At 40.1% G+C, this 27758-nt stretch overlaps 1 protein-coding gene across 5 annotated transcripts in view; it reads left to right on the forward strand.

The window, feature by feature from the left end:
• The window catches only part of kif6 (kinesin family member 6), a 94017-nt gene that overhangs the window by 45890 nt on the left and 20369 nt on the right, over nt 1-27758 (forward strand). For 4 of the 5 annotated variants that reach the window (XM_066675343.1, XM_066675350.1, XM_066675367.1 and 1 more), the window contains exons 14-19: nt 10243-10345; nt 11108-11163; nt 22042-22092; nt 24298-24379; nt 25523-25658; nt 27217-27263. In XM_066675343.1, coding sequence (XP_066531440.1) covers nt 10243-10345; nt 11108-11163; nt 22042-22092; nt 24298-24379; nt 25523-25658; nt 27217-27263 — 475 coding nt within the window. Of the gene's footprint in view, nt 1-10242; nt 10346-11107; nt 11164-22041; nt 22093-24297; nt 24400-25522; nt 25659-27216; nt 27264-27758 lie in introns of those variants that run through there. The other variant, XR_010803706.1, reaches the window with a different exon arrangement.

The following is a 27758-nucleotide window of genomic DNA, read 5'->3' on the forward strand; positions in this document are numbered from 1 at the left end:
ATGACATGTTTAAACTACATGATCATCATTGTGTGCAATGTGTCCTGTCTGTGTTCGTCCTTGTGTTCTTGTCCACTCTTGGCCAAGAGTCTTATTTATGGAAATTCATGCACAGCAGCCAATTTTTGAGCGAGAAGCGATCCCTAAGTGTTCCTCTCAGACATCACTTATGGATGCGGTGACACTAAAGAGGCCTTGGCTGGGCCCCTCTATTCAGCTCATTTAAATGCCTTGAAATCATCAGAGTGACCGGGTGTAATTGCTGCCATTCCTCCTGATCTGGTGAAGCACAGTCTCCATGCCTGTGGGGCTTCTGCCAGCTGCTTCTGCTACGCTGTCATTTTAGAAAATAAGAGCACCCTAAATAGACTCCATGCTCATTTCTTCCCAAAAAATGCCTTTAAATGTAGCTGGGTGCTTTAATGCATCACATGTTTACCATAATAGATACATAGATAGATTTTATCTCTCTGCTGGAAGTAATCTTTTCCAAATGTCTGATGGTTACATACATAGAAACTGTGTCAGAGTTTCACCCTGAGAGAGATAAAGAAGTTTTTGAGGATTTAGAAGCAGAAATCTTTAAAAAATATATGCCTTTAGGAGACATTTTCAGCTTAAAATATTTGCATAATACCTTAAATGGAAAGTTTACATTTCTGTCACATCGAGGCAATCCATAAACTTCATAAAGTGATTTCTATAGCAACAAGAGGTGCAGTTTGTGGGCGCATATGACACAGTGGATAGACACGTGTATGATTGAAGAATACAAGCTAGACACTTTAACCTCTAATAATGCCTTTTCTTGAACAATAAGGTTGACAACGAGGCGTATTTGTGTATTCATCAGCTGAGACGTGTGGGTTCGGTGTGTGTATAATGTGGATTATGCAATTGAATGATGTCCACTGGAAGTGGCACTATGGAAGTACATAGTGATCCAAGACGTTAAACTGTACTTTCAAATCTCTGGAAATGGATCAGGAACTGAAATTCAGAGAATAAAACCATCCATCCATCGCCACTTGGAAGCAAATTCTGGAGCTTTAGGAATGTACTTGGGCTTGTCTCACTCTTCAGCAGGGGATCGGCTGTGTTGCAATGCTCCACTGTTGTAAACCCTTTGTCTTCATGCAGTGAAGAAGAGAACGGATGGGCCTGATGCTCTCCAGAAGTGCTTTGCGTCAATCTAATCAAAAGCCTAAATCACGGATGGAACAGCTGGAGAAGGAATGTGTACTTCCTTTGATTGCTCCCAAAATATCCTGTTGTAGAGGAAGGGCTCAGTTCAAGATCTATAACTGGTTTGAGCTGTACCCAGATAATGCAGAAGAGCAACCTAAATCCATACTCACATAAAAGTATTGTTACTTTGGTAAAATAATGACTTGATTTTTATTCCATGTTTTCTGACTTTAGGCAACCCACAAAATGGAGTTGTTTACAGTTTGTGGGTTGGTAGGCTCCAGATTCCCAAATTAATGTGCAAGTGCAACAGAAAGATTTTTTTCATGATATGTCAACTTTAAAGTCACGTACTGGTAAAGGACTAATTTGAAACACATTACAGATGACATTTTGTCTTGCAGATGGTTTGGAGGAAACCTTCTGAGTTGGCAGCATTCGTTACATGATTGTCTCATAAAAGCAAACAACAGTGAATTTGGTTTTATAATGGTGATGCTGTAATGATCATGACTAACTCAAAACCAGCAAACATGTTTCGTGTGGGTTGTGGTTGATCTCTGTGCTGTTCCCTGTTTAAGCTTTACTGATGGTCTTATTTGCCTCCTTGACCACAGTCATATATCCTCCGTGCCACACGCCTATCACATACTTTGCTTATGTTTTAGCGGCTTGTTTATGGTCGTATGCACTTCTAACATGAAAAGTTACTTATATAATGCTCACTGCTTACATCTGGGCGATATGGAAACATGATAACATCAGGATGTTTGGAATGTGTCATGGTTAGTGTTTCAGAGGTTTTATAAATAATTTATACTGCTACATTTAAATATAATCTTAAACTATGAATACATTGATTTTAATACAGTGTTTCAACCACTACACTGCTTGGAATCCAGTTAAACAGGATTATTTATGATTGCCTTAGTTGTAAAGCACCTCAGTGCAGGGTATTATTTCATATGTCCATCATGTACCGATATGCACTGCATGTGGAATGAGATGCTCTACAGCATCCACATTGAGTCTGATGTCATTACTCCCTATGCCAAAACTTGTTATATAAAAGTTTTGTATACCCAAGTGCATTTTAAGTGTGATCTGGAGACAATGATACAATTTCTGCAGGGCAGAGTGCACTATGGGTAGAGCTGGATAATTGCAGGCCTTTGTTCCACTAGGATTAACATTAAGAGACCAAAATGACTATGACCTTTACATGGAAGCCATTCTGGCTCAGCAATGGCCCTCTGTAAGATGAGCATCTCTGCCTGATTGTGGGACTGCTTGTTTTTTTACTGTAGTGTTCTAAAGTGATGTATTATTTAGGTAAAAAAATGTTTCAAATGCAAAACTAATTTTTAAATAAATAAATGAAGCTTCTCTTGCAGACACAGTAATGTGCAGAAATCAGAGACCATTTGTAATTAAATACCCAATTAAAATGATGTTCATGTACATATTATTCCTATCTCAGCATCAGGAACATGTAAAAAAACCCCACAAATCTCTATTTCACAGAAATGTAATCACATTTTTTTAGAATTTTATTCTTCCTTTGAGCTTTCCAAGACACCTGCAGGGATCTTTGATTATTAGGGATACAGGAGGTCCTCGGGTTACGTCACATCTCCCATGTACTGTATAAAGCCTTGTTTCGACTTAAGTGGTTTTGCGTCGTAACGCGAACTTCCTGTGTGGTGTGCGCGGCGGAAGAATACACGGTGACGCGGCTCGGGACCGAGGAGGATAGGTGTTAGGATAGGATAAGTGCTTACAGTATGTTATTTACGTACAATATGTACGTATGTTCCGACTTCAGTTTACGAAAATCGGTTTACGACGCGACGTAGGAATGGATCAGCGTCAGAGGACCCCTGTATTTGATTTACTATTCTAATTCCATTTCTCAGTATTATCTTGACAGCTACACATCTTTTTAGGCCAATAGCACTGAATTATCTGTTGTCTTTTCACAGTGGAAGTATAGAAAGAAACGCCAGAGACTGGAGCTTGATTTTTGTCTCATCTGTCATATCAATAAACATTGAAGTAGATCATGAAATAGATGAAATTTCAATTGAGCACATTGATCACCAGACTGCTACTTTCTTTTGAAAGCACAGTCCACCGTCTGGATTTTTCCCAGTGTGGTGTAGCTACATGAAATACAGGACCGCAAACACCAGAGTAAAGGGCTTAAAAACATTCTACAGGCCTTCGTAACCCAATATGCCCTTTAGAAGTGTTATGTCTTGGAAGTCACCTAAATCTCTTCATGCTTCTCTTCTCCGGTCATCTCTGGCTGTAACCTCCTGTCTTGGTTTAGTGAGTAACGGCTATATCTTTATTCAGTCTAAGCCTTGTGCTCTCTGGGCCCCAGTTTAAAGAGAAACATGACTTGTTCCTTTTGACATATAGACCTACGGTGCTCCCTGTTGCCTTGCTGAACTACAGCACCTGAGACAAAGTGGAAAACGGCCTCCATTCTTTACTGTAAACGGAGACTCCTTAGAGATGATGCATATAGCAGACCATGCTGTGTAAAGTCTGAATCCAACCACTCTTGAGAATCAGAGGCCTAACTTTTTCAGCTACTTGTAAGGGGAACAATGTCTGAGGTACAGAGCAGCCTGTTTATAGCGATGATTACCATTACGTTACCATTTAGTCTTTTACTCACGTCCTTCACCATTTCCCCAAGCCCCTAAAACACAGTTGTTGATCAGCAGGATAAATCTAATGCTCTCTGGATGTGTTCCTTATTATAATACATTTTTACACATGCTGTGTCTTTCTGCAGCTCTCTGATTTCTCATCTGATTGTCATTTCACTGTACTCTACTCACTGCCAGTAGAGTACAGAGACATTCTATCTTGGCTTCTCAAGCAAAGAAAAATAGTGGTCATAACCCCACAAGCCTCTCTAGGACATTTAAACTGTGATGTCATGCTGCTCATGGACAAAAATGTCTGGAATGTTGCAGTCTATGAACGAAAGATGAGGCCTTTTCCTTTGCAGGACTGCTGGGGAGTTTTGTTGTGGTTGGCTGTTGCGAGATCTACTCCGAGGGATGTTTCCTGGTTTTAATCAGAGTATTCCGAAAATAAAAAACAAAATTCCAAAATGCCTAACAATTAATCTCACATGGTCTTGTTTCTGCTCCCAGTGCACACTGTGTAATTGAAATCATGTGATAGGTCCAGGGCTTTAGGAAAATGGCACAATCTATAAATGTGGTAAAGGAATTCTCATTGCAATTGTTTTTGATTTCCATGCCCAAGGCAGGAGCAGCGCAAATGACTAAACAAAGCCAGAAGTCCGACATTTCAGTCAACACATTGCTGTTTGTTGATGTGTTAAATGTCTTTCAAATAAGTCATAGGTTACACTTACCAGACAGTGTGAAATGTTCTTCTGGTAAATTGAACACCCATAAATAAATTGCCTGCTTTTACTAGAAACTGATTAATAGTCCTATTCCATTGTTCAGGGTTGTAAGATGAAATCGGGAACTTTTGCCTGCAGTTTGTGATGAAGAGCAGGAAAAAAAAGTGTGTGATGATAGGAATAAACATGTCCCAGACACGATGCAGAGTAAATAAGGAGAACAGTCTCGGCTGAATGACTTTGTTTTCCATATTTGCTGTATTTCACTTTAGTAGTTCCACATGTTTAAAAGGAGTGCAGCCCAAGTATATGTGCACATGGGATTAATAGATTGCACACTATGATATTAGCTTAATATTTAGAACAAAACCGATGACAAAAGTCTGCATTTATTGTATTAATTTTTCATCACTATCAGGTGCAAATATTCATTCATTCATTATCTGTAAGCGCTTATCCAATTCAGGGTCGCAGTGGGTCCAGAGCCTACCTGGAATCATTGGGCGCAAGGCGGGAATACACCCTGGAGGGGGCGCCAGTCCTTCACAGGGCAATACAGACACACACACACGAACACTTTTGAGTCACCAATCCACCTACCAACGTGTGTTTTTTGGACTGTGGGAGGAAACCGGAGCACCCGGAGGAAACCCACACGGACACGGGGAGAACACACCAACTCCTCACAGACAGTCACCCGGAGCAGGACTCGAACCCACAACCTCCAGGTCCCTGGAGCTGTGTGACTGCGACACTAACCTGCTGCGCCACCGTGTCGCCCCCAGGTGCAAATAATTGAAATGCAAATAATAAAATAATCTTCTGATGTAAGAAATTTGAAATTCAAATAAAATATAATAATAAATAAAGCCATCAGAATGTCTGCATCTGATAAACAGTACTAGTTTCTTATATGTCAATATGACTTATAAGTCAAAATATGTCAACCTTTTTTCATCTGAGGCAGCTAGCCAAAATAAAGCCAGTTGTCTCGAGACAACAATCTGAGACCATGATCCATGCCTTTGTTACCGCTCGGCTGGATTACTGTAACACACTGTATATGGGGGTCAGTGGGTCCTCTCTTGTCCGGTTACAGTCTGTACAAAATGCAGCGCCACAGCTCTTAACTGGCACAGGTAAGTATGAGCACATATCCCCCGTCTTAGCTTCACTTCACTGGCTGCCCATATACTTTAGGGTACATTTAAAAATGCTATTACTCACTTTTAAACTCCTATATTGCCCCATCCTACCTTTCGGAGCTGTTACAGCCCTACAAGCCCATCGCTCACTCAGGTCTGATCAGCTGCTCCTGAATGTGCCCAAAACCAAGATTAGAGGGGACTGTGCTTTTGCTGTAATGGCTCCTAAGTTATGGAACAGTTTGCCTCTGCACATTAGACAGGCATCCACACGGTCTAAATCAGTTCTTAAATCCAGGTAGATCAGGTAGAGCTGTCAGGTTTGTAGTGTTCTCAGAACATTGCCCTGTCCAACTCACACAGCAACATTTTTGAGGATGTTTAGGATTATGTAGGACTGCGAGACTGTATCCCAATAAAAATCGAAAGGTCTGACAACATGGGAACAAAAAAACCTTTCTTATAAAACTCAACCCAGTAAACAATTAGCCGTTGATTCATCGTTGAAATAACGTAATGACTGCCGTCTAATCAACGTTCTCTTAAGGTTGAAAATGAAAGTTGGAAAGACGTCCAAACACAGACGTTGAAAAGACGATTATTAGATGTATTTTGGACGTCCATTGACGTTATTAATTGGTCCCGAAATAAATTAATTGTATAAAACGCGTCTTGGACGTCCACTGACGTCATCGATTGTCACAACTTAACTAACTTATTAAGATGAATTTTGGACGTCCATTGACGTTTAAAATATGCCCTTGACGGACAGACTACTTTTAGACCTATTTTGAACGTCCAGGGACGTTCCTTGTTTACTGGGAAAGGAATGTCTAAGTTCTGAACAGTTGTTTTGTTCCGACCTCCGAATGCATGCACAGAGACTCGCATCTGAAGAGACACTCAAAGGTAGAAAGAAGAATGGAGGGAAAAGGCTTTCAGATAAAAAAGGCTGGATGAAACCAGAGAGCAAACCAGAGTGAACACAAATGTTACATGTTGGGTGTTGGTATTTTTGGCTGGATTTTTTCATAACCTGTTTTAATGTTAAAATAAATATTTAAAAAATACATTAAATATAATAAAGGCAACAAGCAGACACGCGGTGTCAAAACTGATTGACTTGTTGCATATCTAAAATATTTCACATTGTACATTGTGTTATATTTCCTCTTGTGTATTAATCATATGGATGAAGGAGTACATCTCCATGCCATATGACATGGATCTGGACAGCCTGGGTTCATTGAACTAAATGTGCTGACCTTGTGGAGTACTATTTCTGTCTGAAATATTGAAAATCTGGATTTTAAATATGCTCTGGTCTTGCATTTGAAAAGATGCCTCAAATTTATGATCCCAGATTGAAAAGTGCTGAAAGACCCTGTAGATTTATGACTGAGAACACCCTTGTTGTTCCCATGCTCTCTTGTCATACTAATGGACATGTAATTTTCAAGATTGTTCCTGGAAAGCATTAGATGTAATTAGCTGTTTTGAGGGTTTACATTATTTCTCCATTTCGATTTGTCATCTGAACCACTGGAGATGACTACATTCACATGAACGGAGGAGCAATGGCTGTGGTAGAGAAGGGGTGATGAAGTCAGTTTTGTTCCTCTTTTCCTTTGTAATGTCATTTAGAGCCTTACCGCAGGCTTTTGGATGTTACACTGAGGCTTATTTAACTCTTCTAGATAGCATTTAGTTGAATTGTGAGGGTTACAACATTCGCAAATGAACGTGATTCTCATGAGCGCTCTGTGGTTTTTCCTGTATTTAGTTAATGACCCAAATTACGTATTTACGATGTTTAAATCGCTCCCATACTTTAAATCATTACAGCTGAATTAGAGCCTAAGCAGGTGTATTTGTTTTAATTTATTTATTTATTTTTCGCTGCCTTCATTGCTCGCTCAATTGCAATGCGTCTATTAAAGAGCCTCATAATTATAAAGAATCATTTAAAGCGTTTAACCCCTTAGATGACCTGCACTTGGGTCTAGACTTCCTTCACACTCCTGTTAGCAGAGAATAACTCGAGACAGCTTGCATTCCTTTCCGTGTAGTCACTGAATAATAACCCTGTGCTATAACGAATTGAGTTTGTTAGTGGTTGAAACAATAAGTTGTGAGTTTGTGATTAGGGTTAGGTTTAGAAAACATAGACCAGAGGAAATATGAAATTCATTCATTCATTCATTGTCTGCAACTGCTTATACAGTTTGGGGTCATGGGGAGTCCAGAGGCTACCCCAAATCTCTGGGTATCACCTTGTTAATGCTCTTTCTGTTGTAGCTACTATAAACTGAACTGAAAGTTGCTGGGTGATGTGTGTACACAACGCTGTATAAAACACACAACTGCTCAGATGTTGGATTGCTTGTAGCTTTAACAGAATTTGAGACTCAGGATTTAGTGTTGTGAAAATTAGTTTAAATACACTACAACACAATCAGCTTGTCTTTATGTTGCTGCTGGGCCTTTATTTCATGCTTGTCCGACTATTACATGCCTGCTATTACATGGCCTGGTGCACATTAGCTGACCTACACTTTCCCCACCGGTGCCTATTTTAGTCCTAACTAGATTATGAAAGGTTATGAAATCTAAGCAAGGCTTTTCAGCTCTGTAATTTATTTGGCTTGTCGATCCGTGATTCATTTACTGGATTCTGTATTTAAAATGTCTCCTCAGAGCTCTGAAACAGGAGTTCTTTATGCACACTCCAGTGAGCATCTCCTTGGTGTCGCCCTGCCAAGACCAGTCTTTTGCTTTGCACCTGGCTTCATTTATATTTGACAGCTGTTTTGGCCAGGGCTTCCCAGGTCAGTGATTTCAGCTCTGTCTCTGCCCTGGCTCTTTCTGCTCCAGTAGGATTGTGAAAGCTTCTTGAAGCTCTTACAGCATCCAGCACCTTCTCAGGAGGACGGAATCTCTCAGACCAACACGGCAAAAAAACTAAGAACGTCTTGAAAAAGGGGGTTGGTTCCTAGTTGCGCCACTGCTAGGAACAAACAGCTTTGTTTCATTCATTCATTCATTCATTATCTGTAAGCGCTTATCCAGTTCAGGGTCACGGTGGGTCCAGAGCCTACCTGGAATCATTGGGCGCAAGGCGGGAATACACCCTGGAGGGGGCGCCAGTCCTTCACACACACACACACACATTCACACCTACGGACACTTTTGAGTTGCCAATCCACCTATCAACCTGGTGTGTTTTTGGACCATGGGAGGAAACCGGAGGAAACCCATGCAGACACAGGGAGAACACGCCAACTCCCTGGAGCTGTGTGACTGCGACAATACCTGCTGCACCACTGGGTGGTGGGTGGTGCCCAGCTTTGTTTCGGTCTCCTGCGAAACAAGATGCTCCTCAACTCTAAGCTGCACAATTTAACACTTGTTAGTCATTATTGCAATAATAGCTTTTGCAATATGGGTATAGTAGAAGTCTTAATATGAGAATCGCAGGTGTTTAATTGTGTGCGGCGAGGTTAAAATGATGTAACGTTTTAAGAGTAATATTAATTTGTAATATTCATATTATATTTTTCTTTTTTTTGTATCGTGACGAAGGCTCTAGACCCACCGCAACACTGAACTGGATAAGCGGTTACAGATTATGAATGAATGAATGAATGAATGAATGTATTGTGATGAGGTGAATTATAGGAGTTTGTATATGTATTAATCTCATTAAACCCCATTAAACATTGAATTCAGGATCAGAGTGGGTCCAGATTTCAATTCACTCTTGTAACTACATAAATTAGTTTTACTACATTCATTCTTTCATTCATTCATTCATTTATTCAAATCCTGGACAACTTCACACAGCCAATATAGATTACAACATATTTTTTGTAAACTGGAGGAAACTTGCAGAGACAAAGAAGAACACACTAAACACCTTACAGTGACCTGAGGCAAGGAGTGAATCTAAAACCCTGAGACCCTGGAGCTCTGTGACAATGATGCTACCTGCAGCACCACCAACAGTTTAACTGCAATTTCTGAATGTATTCAATGAATGAATGTAGTAGTTAGGTAAATAATTAATCTTAGGATTAACTACAGAGTAATAATCTTGCAATTTAAGGGGTCAAACACAAATGTGATGACCTTGGAGAATATGGATTACCATTCATTTACGGTCTGTATTGATTTGAGTGGGATGAATATTTCTGAAATGATGGAATTCAGGAAGCCAAGGCCAAGGTCTGTCATTCTGGTCTCTGAAACACGGTCCAAGGAATTTGTCTGGTCTACCTCACCGCTTAACCTAAGGGTTTTTCTGCTCTGCCTGTATCAGCTCAGATCTCTCTTTTAATACAGCTGGCCACATCACACACGAGCCTCATTCTGGATAATGATATGTTCTGTAATAGACTAAGGGCCGTCTAACAGTGTGTGACGTGTGGTGAACTGATCGAGTGACATGATCACACATTAGAGAGGCTGTCTCTTTACCCTGCACTGGTTTTTGACATGCTTTCTTTCCCTCCTCAGGACCAGAGCTGACTATGGGACGGCAAGAAGCATTTGAAATATTTAGACAGGATCATGAGGATCATCTGACTGTTGAAGACAATAAGGCCATACTGAAACAGAGGTCAGTCTTGTTGAAGAGTGTACCATTCATGCTGTAGAAATCTCTCATGATAAAATGAGATGTTGGTTTATTATGTATGTTAAACCATGTGCACTCAGGTTTCTGGAGGACTGGGTTTTGTGGTTTGTTTGTGTGAAAGAGCAGAGAAATGGCTGAGGATAATCCACCATTCAAACAATACCTGCAGGCTAATCAAGTATGCAGAGCAACAGGTGGTCTACAGTGTATAATTGTCAGTGCAGCTGAGAAAATGGACAATGTATGTAGAAACAAGGTCAACTTATTGATAAAGCTGACCAGTATAGAACATGATATTATAAATGGGTGGCATCGCCACACTGCTCTGTCTACATGGGTTTCCATCAGTCGCTCCAGTTTTCTCCTGCTGTCCACAAATACATGTACATGTAGGGTGATTTTGTGAGACAGTCTACTGATATGTGTGACTGGGTCAGTATGGTTCCTGCCTTGCTCCCAGTGATTCCAGGACGGTTCTGGACCCAGTACAACCCTGATAAGGATGAAGAATGAAGGTGCTATGAATGTGACTTATCCATGTCTGGTGTTTTCTCCCATGATAAATGACATAGAAGGTGGCTAACCAATGATGCATAGCTACAGATAAGCTGTAATCGGTAACTGTGTCTATAGAATCACCAGTGAGCAATGACCAGTGTCAATAAAATGACTGGTTAACTCACTGTTTAGTATTTTAGCATTTAAACTGGTTTCATATGGATTCTTCTTTTTTTATTTCATCAGGTTTTCAGAAGCTAAGGCTCTGGGGGAGCAGGTTAACCAGGCCAGGAGCAGAGTCAGTAAGTTGTTCAGTTCACCACTATCAGGATCCTGTGCATTACTTGCCAACTGTTTACTCTTTGGGGCTGTGAAGATATAAAACTCTGACTGCCGAGAGCATTAGCATCATTAATAGCATTACCTTGATCAGCAACAGTCCTGGGATGGCCTCCTGATGTGTTCAGTTCTGTTGCTAATGTGCCATGTTTCAAAACCGCACTGTTGGCTAACAGCTCGTTTCGTTTAAATGATTGGTCCCTCACCAGGGTCCCTGCTGCGTGTGAGTAAAGTGCTGTCACTCAGCACATTCCAGGTCTTTTCCAGGACCTGGGAGATCCTGGGATTGTGCTCGGATCTCAGCCTGGCTCTTCCGTCCTCACAGCGTTTTACAGGGTGGGAGCTGCTGCTTTTATGAGCCTCCTGAACACACACCTCTGTGCTTTTCCACTGCTCTCGTGGAATCTCGCCACTCATCCGACTGCTTCTGGCCAAAGCCTGGCACCACTCTCACAGTCAGGAGACGCCAGGAGTGACAGTGGATGATTGGGCTGTGTTGAGTTTCTTGTAGTCAATGGTTTTGAAAGCATATTTAAATGTCTGTTATTGTTAACAGAATGGAATATTATTATTTATTTATTTTTTCTGTTTTTTTCTTGTGGGTAACTGAAAGTATTAGTTCCAGTTTAGGGCTCTGAAATACGGTAACATCAGCATGGGGATTGCCTCGTCCAATTTTTGTCAGTTTTGGAATTGTTAGTGTACCAGATCAAACTTTTAAACCCTATCATTACGGTTCCTAATAGCCCATCACAATGTGGACAGTTCCACTGTTGGATATCATAATAAAGTTAGAAGAAAAATGGTAAATTATAATTACAATAGACTGAATCTGCCCCAAAAAAACATTTTGCCTTGAGAATGAAATCACCTTTCTTTTAAGAGAGAGAGAAAAGCTGGGCTCTGTTATAGTATCTGAGTCATAAAAGAGCTCAAAGAATTGGCTAAATCTGGAATGTTATCAGTACACCTACTAGCTGTGGAGGGTAAAATGCTTGACACAATATTGTGGAGATGAACATGTTCTAATTCGCAGTTCATACGAGTTGAGATGCTGATCTGATACTGCCGAACTGTTTTACATACTATATCCACACTAAAGGTTCAAATTAAGTCAAGAGTGTGGTCGCAGGTCTGAGTGGACCCCATTGCATTTCAAGTAGCACCAGCTGAGTCTGGAATACATACAAATGCTTTTCCCAGTGGATCCTGCACTCTGTGGAAATTAATATTAGATATAATCACCAACAATTATTACTTTATCATTGACTCAGTTGACATCAACTGACTCAGTTCCTGCAAAAAGTCAGAGCAGGGCCCTGGTGGCCTTTACATTTTAATAAAAGAGAAATAATCCTTATTTGTTGCTGGATCATTTACGTCAAGAAAAAGGTTTCAAAAGAAGAGAATTTGTACCCTGGTTTATGGATAATCCCAAGAGTACTAATATAAATATTGGCTATGGTTCCCCCTCTCCATTTCAGACAAGAGCTTTGTAAATAATTATAGCCTGTTGGTGAATTGTAGAATCGCTCCAAAGAAGCTTTTAGGAACTGTGTGTAAAAACAAAAAAAATGTTGTCCAAGGCAGGAGAGCCAAGCAAAGACCACCAAAATACATTAATTAAGATATTCCATAACATTAACAAGCTTTCCCCTAGCCTGTTAGATACAGCGATATGTGAGGATCTCCATTAACACCTAACAACACCATGTAATTTGTTCCAACAGCAGTGATGACAAGTGTGTGAGAGCCTAAATACTGGAACTTGAATAACACTCTGTACATCAACAAGTTCAGCCCTATCCTCTCAAAAGTCTGCACATTTCACCAGGCCTGTGTGGACACTTTTTGCACATTTGCAGTCCCACATTCACTTGATTTGCAATGTTGCTAGCCTTTACTTTACACACAGTCAGTAACAGTCAGAAGCTCTATGGTGCAGGGCATTTTTCAGGATCAATGTGTGCCACATTAAAAAAAAAAAAAAGAAAAAGCCTCACTGTGATTTCAGAGGGTAGAAAAAGAAAAATTTCCCCACCACAAGTCTGCGAATTCCACATAATTACTCATCGTACTTATCCAATACTGGGTACATGCTGTTTATGTGTGTTGTGTTTCGCTCGGCTGGTATCTGATTGAAGCTCAGATCAGGTTCAGTTGAAATGGAGCACCTCACCTCACAGCACCACTTGGACGTTTCTTCCTCTAAGAGTCACGCATGTGGGTTTCAGTGGCATTCAGCTGTGGCATCAAACACCATGCCAACAAAGACATCATACCCTCACACTCCAGAGCACTGACGTTCACTTCAGTGTTATCCTTTGGGAGGGAGACAGCTGGACTTTTATTGTGCCAGTAATTTCTTTCTACATTTTCCTATGTTTTATATTTTTCCCGTTAGGTCCACTTAAAACGCTTGAGTGATTTAAAACATCCTAAAAAACTTTCATAATTCACATTTACATGATTATTTTGCAGCCTGTCTTTATTCCTTAGAATAAAAATGTCTATAAATATGCACAACATGACAAAAATTTCAATATGCAGATAGATATAAACTACACAGACAACTTCTCATTACATCTACAGGAGATTTTATATTATCTCTAAATCCTTAAGCATTAATAGTGTAAAAGGCTTTCTACAAGGCTTTTTACAAGATTTTGGAGTGTGTCTGTGGGAACATTTGCCCATTCATCCAGAAGAGTATTTGTTCATCCCAAAGGTGTTCATTGGGGTTGAGGTCAGGGCTCTGTATGAACCAGTCAAATGCTCCCACACCAAACTCTCCTAACCATGCCTTTATGGGACTTGCTTTGTGCACTGAGGCACAATCTTGCTGGAACAGAAAAAATAAAATCCCCAAATTGTCTCCACAAAGATGGAAGCATGGGTGTAGTACAACCACCTGAAAAACAGCCCTATAGCATTATCCCTCCTACACCAAACTTTACCGCTGGTTCACTGCAGTTAGGCAGGAAACATTCTTCTGGCATTTGCCAAACTCAGACTCATTCATCAAACAGAGCCCAGATAGAGAAGTGTGATTCGTCACTTTCCAGAACCCGTTTCCATTGCTACAGAGTCCAGTGGCTGTGTGCATTACACAACTGCATCCAATGCCTGGCAATGTGTTTGGTGATGTAAGGCTTGAATGCAGCTGCTTGGCCATGTAGCTCCTGGCAGTTTTTGTGCTGATATAAATGCCAAAGGAGATTTGAAACTGTGCAGGAACTTAGTCAGCAGAGGGTTGGTGAATTTTACGCACAATACACAGTGACCCATCTCTATAAATTTACATGGTTTGCTACTTTGTGGCTGAGTGGCTGTGGTTCCTAAACATTTTCACTAATACCAGTCACAGATTATTGTGCAAAACCTGTAAGGGAAGAAATGTCATGAATTTAGATGTTGTGATAGTGGCATCCTGTGGCATCAAAGACAGACTGCAAGGCTACGTTCTGTTTTTTTTTTTTTTAACCTGTGGCAATGGGACTGAATGAACACTTTAAATGATTGGGAGCAGGCAGATATATGTAAATGTAACCTGACATCACAAAACAAGTAATGTGATATATTTTGAAACTTTAGCAATGTGTATATATTAAAAAATGTTTATTGTATGTAAAAGCAAAAATAAATACCCTGGTATAAGTCCTTAAACGTACATTGATTTTGCCTTTAATAATTTTAAGCCCCATGTCATCTGCAACTAATTTTCTTGGTCTCATACAGGGTTTAATTTAATTTTAATTTCTGTCATAGTAGAATAATGAGTGATGCTGAAAAACACTGAGCGGTGCTGGAAATCATCGACAGAAAGTTGCACTTTAACAATGAATGTTCTTCATTACAGTTCTTAGTTCCTTTAAATTTAAGTTCAAAATAAAAAAACTTTGAACAGTATGACAGTCACAAATACATGTAGATATTAAAACTACTGACCTTATTTTACATGTCCATGGATAGTGACTACATTGAGTACAGCAGTAGCTTATGAATCTTCTGCTGATGAGCAAACATCTAGTTCCAGTGGCAACAGTGAGGGGAGGCCTTGTGGAGCCGTAGCTGCCAGTGGGCTGTTGTTCTTGGCCTGAAGTTTAGTTGAGAACCCCATCCTGTTGGACAGCATGACTATGGCCTCTGTCTCTCTCTCGCTGCCTTTCCCTGAAAACTCGAGGACAAACACATCTGAGGGCCCTGTGAAGTATGTGCTCAGCTGGATGAGAAGAGAAGAACCATCGAAAAGCGATCGGGGTCCCCGATAGACTTACCAGATGTGTAGGGATTTATGGAGTCCTGTCCCACGTACAGCATCTGCTATCCTCTTCGCACATCTCCCCTTCCCATCAGCCCAGTGCTTTGGTCAATAGCTGTGGCCCACGCTCCTGGAACAGTTGATCGGTCACACACAAGGATCCGGATGAGCATAAATACCATCGGCATGTTTGGGTCATTAGAGCTGCGTGTGTTTGTCCATCTCTGACCTCAGTAGTTTCATTGGTTTGGTACTATTGCTCAGCTACACAATTTTATATATATATATATATATATATATATATTTTTTTTTTATTATTAGGGGATGGAAGAGGGTTGTAAACACCTCAGTAGGACTTTGTAGAGTCCATCTGTTCTTTTTTTGGTCATTGTAGCCTTGCGTGATTATTGTTTGTGGCTCAAAACCCAAACTTTGAAGTGACATCCATATGCGCTTATGGAGTTGTATTGTGGTTTTGTATTGGAATTTGTTTATGGCATACATGTTGTCAGCCAAATGTAAGAAAGTAATGTTGGGTGTATTATTATTCTGTCATGCCCCCATGACACTAGTTATTTAAAAGAAGCCCTCTGACAGTATTGGCTCTTCTTTTTCGTGTTCTGGGTCGCACTTGCAGACACAAGAACAAGTGACTGTTTTGGTCACTGTTCCAATGGTTCAGACGCTATGTCTGTTTATGTTATGCTTTTATGAATTATGGTGACTGCGGTACAAAATATCTGAAGAAATAAGGCATATTTGTGGTAAAGGCGGCGCCTCCCTGCTCACGTGTCTGATTATTAGTGATGAACCACGTGCCCAGAAAATCTTATGTTTACCATCACCACAGTCTTACTTCTACATAAGATTCAGAAAACCAAATATAGCGGATAGAAAATAGGATCTGTGGATAAGATCAGTGGATAAGACCTGCCAGAATCCCTTTTTTAACTCAGCCTTAAAGAGACATATTGCATGTTCTGGCTAAGATAGATTTTTTTTTGGGCTGGGGGGATCCATTGGATTAGAAGATTCCTGGAAGAGGCCATTCATACAAGATTTTACTGTACTGTTTATAACATTCACAAAGATGAAAATAGCCCCAATTCTGTAAGAGAAAGACCACATGGGAAACCTGCAGTGACTGAAATAATCTGCAAAAATCCAGAGTGCATTCTGGAAGTAACCAAATTATTAGCTGTAAATACTCAATGTAGATGCTAAATGGAGCCTTTTTGATAATACTTATACATATCTGGGCACAGCAGGTAGTGTCGCAGTCACACAGCTCCAGGGACCTGGAGGTTGTGGGTTCGATTCCCGCTCCGGGTGACTGTCTTTGAGGAGTTGGACACACGTTGGTAGGTGGATTGGCGACTCAAAAGTGTCCGTAGGTGTGAGTGAATGTGTGTGTGTGTCTGTGTTGCCCTGTGAAGGACTGGCGCCCCCTCCAGGGTGTATTCCCGCCTTGCGCCCAATGATTCCAGGTAGGCTCTGGACCCACCGCGACCCTGAATTGGATAAGCGCTTACAGATAATGAATGAATGAATGAATTATACATATCTGATCATCCAGATTTGTGGCTGACCTGGATTGGACACAATATGCGCCATTTAAGAGCACTGGGGTGGAGGATGTTATTCAGACGTTTAGAGATCATAATTTACCAAGACTTATTTTTTCTGGTGTCCTAAAATCTACCTAAAGGAATGCTTCACTCAGAAAAAACTACAAAGTCTTATGGAGAATTAAACCCATTGGAAAACAGCAAGTTGTAATTAATTAATAGCAGAATTGGTGAACTGTAAACTGTCATCATGTTTTTCTAAACCTTTTTCACAGTAGCCATAAATGCAATTTCCAGTTTCCCTTAAAGGGGAGATATTATGAAAATAATCACATTTTCAGTGCATTTGCACATTAATGTATGTATCTGGAGCATTTGCCAACCCACAAACTGTGAGATAAAACCACTGTGTAAGGCTTTTGTAGACTGTCTTGGTCAGAAATCATGGGATAAAATGAGCAGTACTGATTTAGGCGGCTTCTTAAGTGAAGTGCAGAGGCTTTAGGTTTGTCCCACTAAGAGCACTGAGTAAAGATTTGCAAAAACAAAGAAAGAGAACCAAGTGAAACGCATAAAACAGGCTCTGGCAGCTGCAATGTTTCAAAAAGAGGTCAACTGAATTTTTATTGAATCATTTTTTGATGAGAATAAAGTGCATTTTAGGCTGCATCCACTTTGTCCATTCACAATTGTCAGCCACTGTTAATTTGCTGCATGCAAGTTCACGTGCATTGATAAGCTCTCCTTGGGCACATTCCTGCGAGTCGGAGCTGGAGCCAGGGAGGTGAGGGGGAGCACATAAAATGCATCACCCCTGATTGACAAAGTAAATGTTGTGTCAGCAAGGTTAAAATCGAGAACAGCATTTCACATGCGCAGTGTCAACAGTGTCCTAGTTAATCTGATATGAGTTAAATGTTTTATTTGATTTTATTGTATATAAAAATCTGAAGAGTTCATTTCTGTGCTGGTGGAAGGGGGCAGAGGAGCCCTGTAGGAAGAAGCTAGCTATAGAAAAGGAAATGTACACTTTCAGCATGGGGGAAAGCTTCTGCCAGATAATTCAGATACAAAAACAGGTTGTGGACTTACATTTACTTGAAATACATATATGCTGGTGAACTCAAGGACATTTTTGTTCCAAGTATGATTTTATGTTCCAGATTGCGTATATACTCCAGCCCACAGGAATCTCAGAATAACTGTCAAGGCTCTTTGCTGGAAACCAGACATTTACAGATATGGAAACATCTTGTGACACAAGCATTGGTTTGGAATTAATCTGAGTAACATGATGCTGAAAGCCTAGTGTTTACTGGAAAAAGAAAATAACTGGACCTGCAGGAGACCTTTGTGGCACAAGTGGCACACTCCATTCCTGTCCTCTTGGATTATAAATTCCTGTGGAGTTTCTGTACAGTTCAACATCTTACAAACACTTGTGCTTGAATAATGTGAATGACAGACATCAGTCTGATTAGAAGTGTCTCCACTCTTCACTGGGCTGTGTGGGATTATTTACTTCAAAATATAATGTGTGGTTTCTCCATCTTCGTCCTCATTGCTGTTTGATAAAAGACTAGCTTGCCTTTACAGATTTCCAGGTTTCCAGAAATGTGTAAATATCCTCTTACTCTGAGTGCAGCTGATCTGCCAGGACAGATTCTTGGCATATTTAGTAATCCCAAACATTTAATTATGTTGAGGTCTTGACTCTGGGGTCGCCAGTCCATTGTTTTGGGGGCTACAGCATTCTTTCGATTTCCAAATTGTAATAATAATAATAATAATACATTTAATTTATATAGCGCATTTCTTAAACTCAAGGACACATTCCATATAGTGAGGGGAAAAAAAAACATCCTATCAATGCTCCTGTTCCCTCCCACGCTCCAAAAACACACATTGGTAGGTGGATTGGCGACTCAAAAGTGTCCATAGGTGTGAGTCAACGTGTGAGTGTGTGTCGCCCTGTGAAGGACTGGCGCCCCCTCCAGGGAGTGTTCCCACCTTGCGTCCAGGTGATTCTGGGTAGGCTCCCGATCTACCACAACCCTGAATTGGATAAGCGGTTACAGACAATTAATATATGAATGATATCAATAAAAATATACCACTACCACCTTGTAAGTGTCACTACTGCACTGAGAATGGCCCTCCAGAAAATCATATCTTTTCTGTGGTGGTCCTGCAGGCGTCCTAACCATTGAAGAATCGAGTGAAAGGGGCTAAAAAGGTGAACAGAGAAAGAGATAGACTACAGTGTGTAATTGTAGCACTACAGAGTGTTCCTGTAAGGTCAGGGGAGCTAATAAAAAGGACAGCGAGTGTAGATAGAGTGATCGTTCATTGTAAAATATCCTTATATAAAAGTGAAAGGTCCACTGCAGAGCCAAACAGTTACGATACGTTCACTGTACTCTTCCGTTCTGTTCCAGACTTATGATCCTGGTTACGGTTGCTGTTTTCATCTGTTTGTGTGATCAGGACATGTGTAAGAAACTGTCTATGACGTTGATGGAGTATCATGACTGTGGAACCAATCAATGTCTCCCTACGTCATTTACTCAAACCCACTAGAGTAATTCATCAGCTCTCACCACGGTTAGCTAACCATGCTCAGTGAGCTTGGTTTACATGCGTTCCGTGCCGGACAATGTGCATGTGGAAATGCTACGGGAATGGTCACATACTTTGCTCAGAACCATTTGGCGCTGCAGTGGGAAAGAGATATGTGTACAACATTTCGGCTCATTGTTTCTACTTGGCTTACACACTGTGAGTGCTCAGCGTCACCTCCTTAATGTACATCTCACCACTCACAGGATACGTGACACACTGTGTGAGCATCTCTCTATCAGTCATTCACCGTAGGGTGAAATGTACAGTGACTTTAGAGTGGGTGCTGTCAGCTCCATTAGTCTCCTTCCAGCCGATCTACTGGTTCCTATGGTTCTTCTCCAGGCTTCATCTGCCCCTTGTGCTTTTTCATGCTGTCAGCACAGGCAGGTCAGACAAGGTTCAAACCACTCAGCAGTTCTGCTAAGTGTTTCTTAATCCCGTTACTTTATGAGGTAAGTTATGGCCAGGCAGCCCATTCTGATCGTCCAGGGCTTTGGTCAGGCAACAGAATCAGTGCTGCTCCATTGCCCCATGGGTGCACTCTCCTCATCCTGCTCTCTGTTTAGATGAACACCTGGCCCAGGGTATCACTGTCTTCAGACCAGCAGTGACCACTTTTTCTAAAGTATCTACTACTGTAAACTTGAGAAGTCGTTTGTGTGTTGTTATACTGGTATGTTTGTGCATGCTTTAGTGTAAACGGTTTTCACTGAGCCTTATCCCATCTCTGGCTACTAAGCTTGTCAGCACGGTCTACTTAGCATTCTTAGTTGCCATGTGGCTTCCTCATCAACACCATCTGAGCCATGCGAAGGAGCTGTAACACAGAACCAGACAGATGGATGATATATGGTCACAGGTTCAGTAGCGAAAACTGAACGTCAAATTGGCTGATATTTTTTCCTCCCTAAGGATAACCAGTGTTTATGGAACAGCGGTGTTTGATGAGAGAAAAGCCAATTTTTCATTTGGCATCTTTCCGTCTGGATGCTCCGAACACGTCACAAGCTTCTGGAGAACCTGATCCCGTGGACCTTGCCTTGAATATTACTTTACCATGGACAAAAATGGGTCACTAGAAGTGCTACCTGCTATTGGGATCCCACATGTCACACAATATTTTATCTCCGTACATCCACTGGGAAATGTGAAGGGGGGCCACAGACAGCAAGGCGACTCGATGGGTTACACATTTTCTCCACAGGTCGCCTGAGATTCGTTCTCCAATCACTCTTCTTTACTTTCCTCCATCTCTCATTTTCTCCTCTGCACTCCATCCCTTGACTGGTTCAAATCGCCAGGAAATCCATTTGCTACTGTTTGATGACCGTACCTTGCTGCTCTTCCCCCTCATACTGTATGTCACTCATTTCAGATTTATTCGCCTTTCTCTACAGTGGTCTTGCCTCCATTTGTCTTATGCTGTTTGGTAAAAAAGTACAGTTAATTAAACATCATCATGTGGCACGTCTGTCACACGTTCATTATCATGGACCTTTGTATTTATTAAACCACAGAAAGTGACTTGACTTGAAACAAAAATATAATACATGCCAATGGGCAGCTTTAACTACCAGTTGGCTTGTATTGTAAACACAGCATTGAGAAAAGTCAGTGACCACCCCTCATTTATGTAACATTTTAAAAATCAAAAGGCCTTTACATAGAAATTATTCCTTGTTTTTTTTAAATAAAGAACAAAATAATTCTTCATTCTTGCTGACAAAATCCATACCTGTTTTTGTTCATATAAAGTTACATTTAGTTTAGTTATCCACCATCCACCACAGATTAGAATAAATGTAGTAGTTATAAATAAAGTTGAAAGTATAAAATACTCTCTTATAAGTCATGTTTAAGCATGAATTTAGCTACCTTTCCACTTTAAATACCTTCTGCTCAGCGGACAGTCCCTCTGCAGTCTGTCGCATCCCACCCTCCCCCTCCCCAAACCCAACCGCATGTTTTATTAGGATTGTCAAAGTGTTTAATCTGGCCTATCAACCGCACCAGCACTCTAAACTAATTCCCATTTTTTTACAGCATCTCCCATTTTAAATGCTTTATACAGGCAAGCAACAGACAGGTATGTTATTGTATGGCTGCTATGAATGGTTAGGTCTTTGCAGTGTGACAGCTGTAATATATGTGTCTGGGGCCCAGTGTTGTGTCTATGTTCATGTGAAACATACACAGCCCCTTCGACCAAGTCCAATCATCAGCTATGCTGGTAAACTGTCACTGTTTTATAGCAGATCCTCTCTGGGTCCCAGTCCTTCATCTCCTCTGTGTCACCTAAAGCCCCGTTTGCTAACCCTGGTTAAATAATGTTATGATAATCACTCGTAACCCCCTTCTGACTCTCTCTACCCTGTCTTTTTTTTCCACAGATGAACTTAAGAAGCAGTTGGAAACAAGAAGGATGCAGGTGGCAGCACAGGGTAAGTCCCAACATCTATATCTCATCATGCCTCTCCACTGACATCAAGAAAGGGGTTTCCTCATCTTTACTAAGGTGGGCAGAGATTCTTCATAATACATCCACGTGCACTAGGGTTTCACATATTGGGGTGGTTTCCCAGACAGAGATTACGCCTAGTTTTGGACTACACAGCATTTTGAATTGGGATTTTCCATGGAGGATATAGTCCAGGACTAGGCTTAATCTCTGTCTTGGAAACCTTTATGTGTTAATGGCTGTTATACCACAGTTAGTCTCAACCCTGCAGAGAGACTTTCTAGGAGTGCTAGAAAGTATTTCTCAGCTGCACAGACACACACACACACACTTAAGCTAGCAGCAACACCAGTGCTTACAAGACAAAACAGCAGGAAATGTCAAATAGAATGGATCTATTGGATCTATAACAGAATTGTTGTATAATCAGAAATATATATTCGGGCACTCAATATATATATATTCCCGTCCCTATACTACTTCCTTTTGTGTATTATTGGATAATTGAGGCATTGTCCTTGACAAATTATTATTATAATAGTGCAAGATATGCAAATGTGCCCTTTAACGAATGAATAAATGTTTCATTGTCTGCAGTGAGAATCTTCACTAGGCCCAGGTATTATTTTGGTGTTGGGGTATAATAATCCTGGGATTTTTAAGGCCCTATTGCATGGACAGTAGACCAGGATTTGAGTCCCTGCTCAGGCAGGAAACCCATGCTATAATATATCAAAAAATCGTTTTGAATTATTTAAATGCTACATTACTCTACCTCTTTAGCATGATTAAAACATGCTCTGGATAAAAGCAATTGCCAAATGTCATGAATGTAAATGCACCTTGTTCGTTTTATTTAAGAACATTTATGTTAATGGTGTTAGAGCTAAAAATCCTGACTTACATTGTACAGTGCAAACCTTCACTATAGAAAGCTGCAAACACTTTTAAAGGAATTCTTCATTCTTAAAAGCATGCCAACAAAATACTGGCTCTTCCTTTCTAAAGGATTAAGAGCTTTTAAACTTCTAGTAGATTGTCTTGGCATATGAACCCATACACCCATCAGTGGAGAAAAATATAATGGCAACCAATGCAGGGCACTTGAAAGGGCTGACTGTTTCTATAAGCATATCTTTGCACCAAAGAATTAAAGATTGTTCAGGTACATACTTGAGCACAGGTGGCAGAAGTAAAAAAATCAGGTCAAGTAAAATTCTGAGACATTTTAAATTTCTGGACTTAAGTTGCCACCACTGTTCTTAACTCATTCATTCATTCAATCATTAACCTGTAACCGCTTTTCCAGTTCAGGGTCGCGGTTGTCCTTAACTTGTTTTTGCTTTTTTTTTTTTTGCAGAGTTTATCACAGAACCTTAGAAAATGTGTTGTTTTGCCTATTATCATTGTCCACATGTGGATTAGCCACAGTGGAAAGTGGGTGGCATAGCATTTACACCATTGCCTTTTTTGCTTTAACTAAACAAGTCAGAAAATCACAACTTCAGATATACAAACATAATCTATGATGCCTGTGGCCTGGTGTTTAACTGCATCAAAGACAGATTTCAGAGGAGGCTGCTTTTTATTATAGTGGAACATGGACAAGAAACACACCCAACAGCCTTGAATATAGCTGTTCTGTATACAGAAGCTTCTGGATTCATGGCGATTGGGTGTGTTGCTATGAGTGTCCTGGCTACAGCCACTTTGCGGAGTGTTTATGAAAGACTACAGTATTTTGGTTCTGTGGTAGTGTGTGTGGCCTAAACCACTCACTGTTAGATGTGGAGTTTGTTAGTGGCATGATCTGAGCTGATTCAGAGTTTTGGCTCACAGTGCTTTGAGAGACCGAAGCAAAGTTTTCCTGCTGTACCACCGACCTGTGAAGAATGATCTGTGAATGTAGTGTTGGAAGAACAAAATAAAGCCCATCATTCAGCTGACGTGGAGCATCTCTGCAGATATAATGTATCTGTGATCATCTTATAGTCATTTCAGAATGAAATGTGGTATCTCCAAAATAGTAACTGTCCTGTAGAAGGAAAATCTTGATTGTTACAATGTAATTTTGGACTGTTTCTATTGGCTATTCATTGTGAAAAATAATATAAGTATAATATAAATGGCAACTGGACATTTCAGGTTAAAATACAAAGATGTGTGTGTGTATTTTTTGCTACTTCAGGTGTAATGGGGAGCGAGCTGAATTCAGAATCTGATCCTGTAGAGGAGAGACTCCGCAATCAAATTGAAGAGCAGAAGAAAAAGTGTGGTTTATTCCTCAAATGTTTGTGAAACAAAAACTCTTTAAAGTAGAACTCCGCTAGCACTTCAAAATCACTGTACAAATCAGTCACTGAGGTTCCGTAACCAAAGTCATTCAGAGGGGGTTTGATGTGAAATGCTATACTGCAGAGAAACTTTCTGACATGAATCTGGGATTTATCAATTCTCTTGAGCTTTTATATAACAGAAAAATGTCCAAAGGAAAGATCTCCAATGATTTTTCAAAGTAACTTCTTTCTATTTTAAAAGCAAATTTAGAATCAGATCCTGGCAACAAACGAAATAAGTAAAGAGGCCAAATACAAGTGAAAATGTAAAGAAAATCCTTGTCACACTGTTCTGAAGAATTACACTATAAGCAGGTGAATATAAAAGGTTTAAAATTAGCATTCACCGAATGTTCAGGCTCTTAAAGCAAAAATAAGTTGTGGTTTATCAATTTATGCCAACATTTGTGAGAGAATTATCATTCAGTTCAAACAGAAACATTTTTCAATGCAGGATTTTTAAGAATTTAGGTCTGTCACCATATACAGTTCATAATATCATGACATGTCATGGGACATCTTGGTGAGTAAAGGCCAGGGGTAAAACCGCTGTTGAAAGTGCATGACCATTGAGCCCTCAGGTGGATTTTTTGGAGAAACCTTCATGCTACTTTGATGGACATAGCCACACAGGCTTAGAAATACTTTGGAAAATCATTGTCACTTAACACAGCTGGCCGCTGCATCAAGAAATGCAACCTGAAACCTGAGTGTTATGCAAAATTGAAGCTATATATTATGTTTGCACAAAATGATGGTTAGTTCTCTGAGACCAGATGGATGGAAAGACATGAAAATGTGTTCTGTGGTCAGACATTTCAGCTTGTTTTGGGATAAACAGATGTTGGTCTCTACATGCCTATGGTGAAAACCACCATCCAGACTGTTACCAGTGAAGAGTGCAAAAAATGGCATGGCGGCCACCACGGTGGAAATTTCTGACTCCTTTTCTCTAGAATGGACTATTTCATAAGACCACTCTGGATAACTTTGTTTACACGTTGTCCGTTACTTCAGTTTGTCTTTTGTCAAACATAAATTTGGGATTTATATAGTGTGCATCTGCATTTATTATAGATATAAGAACACTTTTGGACATTTGAAAGGCTTGAAGACAGAGATTGAACATCTACAGCATCTACTGCAAAGGTCAAAGATTAAGCTGCAGAGGGATTTTGAAGACTGGTGGATCCAGGAGGCCACAAAGTTACAGGTTCAAACATTGTGTTTTATTTATGTGCAAATGCACAATTGTGGACGCCTTTAAACAAATGATGGTTTGTCAAGATGAAAGTCATCAGCTACAGAGAACTGTAAAAATTTATAGAATTTATAGTGTTCCAGATCTCCCAAAGTGCACAATTTATAGCGCTCCAGAGTTTTTCCAACTGCCCTATCAGCTACAGATCAGCAGTTTGATAAGCAGTGACTCCTCAGCCTTCCGAGGAGAGATCATTTAGCTTCTTTTCATAAAACAGTATGATGCCAGCCATCACTAAGAATAGGGAGGTCAGTATATAGCCAATGGGTTGGCTGTCAGAATACGCTGTCAGAAAAACTGTCACTGTGGTGGTACCCTCTACTTTTCTACTGTAATTGTAAGTTTTACAATTGTGTTGGATTCATACGTCCAAATACATCTCTAGGACTTATATTATGTTCTTTTATTTTACACAGATCTTTCTTACAAATTACAAATTACAAATATTCACCTCTCCTTCTGGAGAATGTTATGTAACTTTAGGGAACGTAACTGGACTTTAAAACATCTATTATACCTTTAAAGGTACATTTACACTGTTTGTACCTCTACATATATTTTATTTCTAAGTGTAATATTGGAGATGAAAATTGAACATAGAAATATTTACACAAAAATTTTATTGTTTTAGAATTTGTTAACTGAAGATTGTCCAAACTTGTGTTTGCAGCTGTACATGACAAACCAGAGGTAACTTAAATTCAGTTTTAGTTTTCAGCTAAATTGTTTCTGTCTCCCAGATTCTACAAAGGTGGAGTGGTCTGCTGTGCAGCATCCAGATGGCTGATGTTGCTCAGACAGCTTTCAAATCCAATGTGCTTCACATTTTTAATGTTTTTCAGCAACATCTGACCAGCAGACTGAGCTGGAAATGCCCTGTTTTGATCTTGACAATAGGAAATATGAATCTTCCATCCGGACTCAGGAGCAGCTGGGCAGCACTGCTCTGTCTGTGAATCTTTCTCCAGTCATTTCCTAAGGAAATGGCTCATCTTACATATTCTGGTTTGAGTTTGCATATTAAAATGTTAAATTGAGGTTGAAAGATATTTAAGCCTTCAAGTGAACAAAAGGTATTTTAGGAAACATCTGCATCAGCTGGATAGGCTTTAAAAATACTTCTCCATAACACTCTAATTTTAGACTGCTGTAAAAGAGTGTCTGTATGTGTCTAAGCTACTGAGTCAGCATTGAAATTGGGCTTGAATCTGGGTGACGTTTTCTGCTTTGAAAGATTAAAATTAACCATAAAATTGACTGAAAATACACCCATGTGTCCAAGAGATACCCCATATAATTTGTAAATTCAACACTTATATTGTTCAGCCAAGCGTTGGCTTGAGACGAAAAAGGGCCCCAGCATTGAGCTGTGGATCAATGGAACTGCATTCTCTGGAGCGATGGCAGTCCAGTCAGTGTCTTTGGGAAGATTTGGAGCACCATTTATGATAATATGGGGATTTATTGGGATTTTATTGAAATGTACTCATGCCGTTTAATTTCACAACAGGATCAGAGATCAGATACTAATGAAGCATGCCAGGACAACCCAACCAGGTAAGTCCCACTACTCCACAGATACATTTATAGCGGTTATATTGTGTTTAAGTGGTTCTTTCGCTTTGGCTGCTTGCTCTCAGTTGCATGCCATTATCATGCAGTGTATCCATATACAAACATATTTCTAATAAATTAATTTCTTCCTGAATGTCTTAGCTGTGTCTAGACCACATGCATCAGTAGCCTTAGAAATATGTCTTTAGAACAAATATTTAAAACCAAAATAGCATGCTGATAACAGATTGCCTCTGGCTGAAACCATTTGTCATTAGACTGTTTTTATATATAATGCTTGAGTAATTACCTTGAGTTTGTAAAAGGAACATCAGTGTTTTTTCAAAGCTGTGAGGATACATTATCATGGTGTTTCTGGACTATACTGTTAAGGGAAAAAAGGTACAGTACAGGTGCATTATTGCCACTTAAGATACAAACAGTGTAAATGTATGTTTAAAAGTACAACAGTGGTCTTCAGTTGTGTTGCCTAAAGTT

This window comes from Hoplias malabaricus, chromosome 1 (genome assembly GCF_029633855.1).
Source record: "Hoplias malabaricus isolate fHopMal1 chromosome 1, fHopMal1.hap1, whole genome shotgun sequence".
NCBI classification, from domain to species: domain Eukaryota; kingdom Metazoa; phylum Chordata; class Actinopteri; order Characiformes; family Erythrinidae; genus Hoplias; species Hoplias malabaricus.